This window comes from Nanorana parkeri, unplaced genomic scaffold (assembly GCF_000935625.1).
Source record: "Nanorana parkeri isolate BGI_ZX_2015 unplaced genomic scaffold, ASM93562v1 scaffold753, whole genome shotgun sequence".
Taxonomy (NCBI): domain Eukaryota; kingdom Metazoa; phylum Chordata; class Amphibia; order Anura; family Dicroglossidae; genus Nanorana; species Nanorana parkeri.
In genome coordinates this window covers 501,252-505,677 of record NW_017307021.1, presented here as the reverse complement: position 1 = coordinate 505,677, position 4,426 = coordinate 501,252, and the positions used below count along the sequence as shown (strand labels likewise).

At 44.0% G+C, this 4,426-nt stretch overlaps 1 protein-coding gene across 2 annotated transcripts in view; it reads right to left on the bottom strand.

The window, feature by feature from the left end:
• Positions 1-4,426, bottom strand: part of ANXA7 (annexin A7) — a 37,516-nt gene that overhangs the window by 5,092 nt on the left and 27,998 nt on the right. For both annotated transcript variants that reach the window (XM_018564473.1, XM_018564472.1), the window contains exon 9: positions 225-338. In XM_018564473.1, coding sequence (XP_018419975.1) covers positions 225-338 — 114 coding nt within the window. The remainder of the gene's footprint in view (positions 1-224; positions 339-4,426) is intronic.

Below are 4,426 nucleotides of genomic sequence, written 5' to 3'. Positions count from 1 at the left end.
CCCCCTCCTTCCAAGCCCCCTCACCTGCTTGCATCTGTGCAGAGAGGAGGCACATCATCGTTTCCTGGTGATCTAGTGGTGATTAGTAAGGTCTAGTGCAGACCTTACTAATCATCCATGATTCGGCCGGTGCTGACAGCTGAAATACTTTTCTACTGAATTCAACTACACATTATTGGATATTGCCATTCAATGCTGCAGTCTTCTATAAACCATATACATACCTTCATGGCATTATGCAAACTCCAAGCATCATAGTAGGTGGGAGGCATAAACAGCGCGATGATGAGTTCTTCAACATTGCCACTTAATTCAGACTTCAGATCTTTAATCAAATCCTAAAAATGGAGCACAAATAAAAACACAAAACCCATTTTATACAGATCTCTGTTAAACACAAAAGCTGCAAGATTGGAAACCCTGCGTGACAAGTGACACACAGGCATAAAGTGGAACAAGTGTGTACAAATAAACGCCATATAAATCACATGTATGTTTCAAAAACAGCAACCCAACATATAACCCACTATAATGCAGTGTGCAAATAACGGAAAACTGCAAAAGGATTTTTCAACATACACTGGAAAACAAAACCATTTCAAATTCTGTAAAATTCCTACTTGGAATGTCAGGATTACAAAGGTTTTTATTGGGACTGTAATTGTTCGGCATTGTAGTACCCAAACAGAAGGTCTTGGGAATATCGTGCACCAGTTAGATTACAGAAGAGGTGTTCACATTTCTATTTCGGCTTGTTAAAGAACTACAAAAAAGGGACTTTCCTTGCAGTGGATTAGTGCTGAAGGCTGCCAAGTGTGTGTTTAAAGCCCCAAGCAGTGCTCCAATACTAGTAGTGGTCTGTAAGAAAGTCGCCTTTATTGGGCCCAAACCAGGTTAGCAAAATGAATCTACCACAGAGCTTTAATAAATGCCAAGAGGCAAAGTTGTTTTAAAGTGATTTCCCTGCTCTCATCTCCTAAGATAGAGGGAGAGAAAAAAAAATCGGGTCACTTAGGGGAACCTGACAGGTTTACTTTAAGTGCATACACTATAATCACCTTAAAGGTGGCCATACACTCTACAACCATCGCAAGACCTTAGTCTTGCGATGGTTGTAAAGGGATTTAAAAAAAACGTACGATCTGCCTATCTTGGACAGGCAGATCGCACTCTCGATCATCGCAAGCCCGCCCCCCTGAGGGGCGGGCTTCCGATGACCGCAATGCTGAACGGGCAGTGTGCGCGTGCGCACACCGGCCCGTTCAGCATTTATCTTCCGAGCACCGTTCTAACCAGCCGAGAATCGTACGATTCCCGGCTGGTTTTCGAACATGCTGGTTCGACAGAAGACGTGCGACCGTACAGTAGAAACGGTCGCACGTCTCCGTTCACACTGCTCGATTATCGTACGAAAAACCGATCGCATACGATTATCGTACGATAATCGTGCAGTGTATGGGCACCTTTAGAGCTTGCAATTACCTGTTCCTGGCTCTAATGCACAAGTTGTATATAGGGCCTTGCCCTTCAATCCAAGCGGATATTACCACACCCTTTGTCTGTACAAAGCTCCAACCCTTGCTATTGAGCTGCCAACTACAAAAGTTTCAGTAAGCGGCAGTGACTGAAATCTGGCAGAATAATCACAGCGGTGAGGAGAAAAAAACTGTACTTTTGGTACAGGTTGTCCTTTAAGGCATGGTCTCATCCCTTTCAGTGGAGCCCACCTGGCCCAATACTTACCTCTGTCCCAGTTTCAGTGATTTTTCTCAGAGCTGCACAGACTTTCTTCAGGAAGTGTCCTCTTGGGGTCCTCTTCATCCTGCATATGCATGCCGTGGCCCCCATTTATTCTTATGTGGTGTGTTGTACACTGCAGGACTGCTAGAAGCCTCCATTAGTAAAGCTCCTCATAGGAATGAATGGGGCCAGAGCACACATTCGTAGAATGAAGAGGACCAGGCAAGGATGTTTTCTGAAAAAAAAGTTGTGTGGCTCCTGGCAAGGCTGCAAAGTAAAGACCACTAGAAATGGGACAGAGGTAAGCATTAGAGCAGTGGTTCTCAACCTGTGTAACTTCAGGACCCACATTTGTCCTTGGTCTTTAAGTCGCAATGCAATGGAACGTACCATTGCAGTACCGTGTGTTCTGGTACGGGCGATCAAACTGTGGGTGGGAGGTGCATTTGGGGTGCCATTCAAAAGATCCACCCAGTCTCCATACCTTAAGAGAACTGGAGTGGATCCTCAGCCTGGGGTCCAGTGTGGGCTGCAGTGCTGTGATGGAGCTCCATCCATATGTACATATGCAGGGAGCCAGAATGTGACATCACTCTGGTCCAGGCACCTCTACAGGACAAGTAAGGAAGCTGTATGTATGGATGGAGCTCCCCAACGGCCATAATCCCAGCTTATCCCACCTCAAGCTGACACTCGGCACCGGGCAGCATATTTTGAATGGCTGTTTGGCTCAAGAACTGGCAGTGCTGCAAAAGGGGGAGGCTAAGGAAGGCACGCGGTGACCCACTGAACACGGGGTCGCAACCCACTTTTGAGTCACGACCCACCAGTTGAGAACCAAGGTATTAGACCATGGTACAATTACCTGCGGATCAGGAGAGTTGCCGTGCTCAGGACAAACATCTCTTCCATTCTGAATGTACGAATTACATGCAGACAGTCACGGACAGATGTGGCTGCTGTCACCCTGTCATTAACTTAAGATGCACAGCAGCCGCATCTGAACAGGGACACCTGGGATTCCCAGACACCCATGTGCATGAGGTCCTAGCACACCTGTTGAGAGTATGGTGGCTCCAATTGCCGAAGACATTTGGAAAAATGCTAGCTGCTTGGCTGGGCCTAGCATCAATACTTTTGAATCACAGATCCATAAGAGGCATGCTGTAAAAAGATTCTCTATCAATAAATGTTTGTGTTGGTCTGGAACTCAGATTGAAGCCAAAGAATCAGGCAAGCAGGAAACTAGCATTCCCAAAATGGGAGGTTAGGCATAGGAGTGCTAACATCTCTCTCTGGACGAGTGTTTCTCCTTGGTGAAAATTCAGGACCCTATATATAGCCTGGGCCTAGGATCCTTAGATCTCCCCTGCCAAATATATTTGATGACAAGTTCATACAGACACCTTCCCCAGTAAATGTTCACTTTTATACTGTGGTGGGCTCCCACTAATGTTCCTTAATAGTGTTATACCAAGATTTGGAGGGCAGAGACTACAATGTAAACACTTTAAAAAAAAATAATACCGTATATATTCGAGTATAAGCAGAGTTTTTCAGCCCATTTTTTGTGCTGAAAAGTGCCTCCCCTCGGCTTATACTCGAGTCAATATTTTTTCCCAGTTTTTTGTGATAAAATTAGGTACCTCGGCTTATATTCGGGACGGCTTATACTCGAGTCAATATTTTTTCCCAGTTTTTTGTGATAAAATTAGGTACCTCGGCTTATATTCGGGACGGCTTATACTCGAGTCAATATTTTTTCCCAGTTTTTTGTGATAAAATTAGGTACCTCGGCTTATATTCGGGACGGCTTATACTCGAGTCAATATTTTTTCCCAGTTTTTTGTGATAAAATTAGGTACCTCGGCTTATATTCGGGACGGCTTATACTCGAGTCAATATTTTTTCCCAGTTTTTTGTGATAAAATTAGGTACCTCGGCTTATATTCGGGACGGCTTATACTCGAGTCAATATTTTTTCCCAGTTTTTTGTGATAAAATTAGGTACCTCGGCTTATATTCGGGACGGCTTATACTCGAGTCAATATTTTTTCCCAGTTTTTTGTGATAAAATTAGGTACCTCGGCTTATATTCGGGACGGCTTATACTCGAGTCAATATTTTTTCCCAGTTTTTTGTGATAAAATTAGGTACCTCGGCTTATATTCGGGACGGCTTATACTCGAGTCAATATTTTTTCCCAGTTTTTTGTGATAAAATTAGGTACCTCGGCTTATATTCGGGACGGCTTATACTCGAGTCAATATTTTTTCCCAGTTTTTTGTGATAAAATTAGGTACCTCGGCTTATATTCGGGACGGCTTATACTCGAGTCAATATTTTTTCCCAGTTTTTTGTGATAAAATTAGGTACCTCGGCTTATATTCGGGACGGCTTATACTCGAGTATATACGGTAATAATAAAAAAAATGGTTTCCAATGATGTAGGGAATGGTTATAACCCTGTGTCCCATAGACAGGAAATGAGATGACTGAAAGTGAGGAATATACCATCTTATACACTTGTCAGCAGAATAAGTATCCCCATTGGGGAAGACTTTCCCGATCTGTGTACTGGTGACCGTTAAAAATCTTGTCCTAGTCACCAGGATTGAGCGTCAATCTCCCCAGCAGGGACACAGGCAGAAATAAAAGAAACCTGAATGGGGGGGGGGGGGGGTTG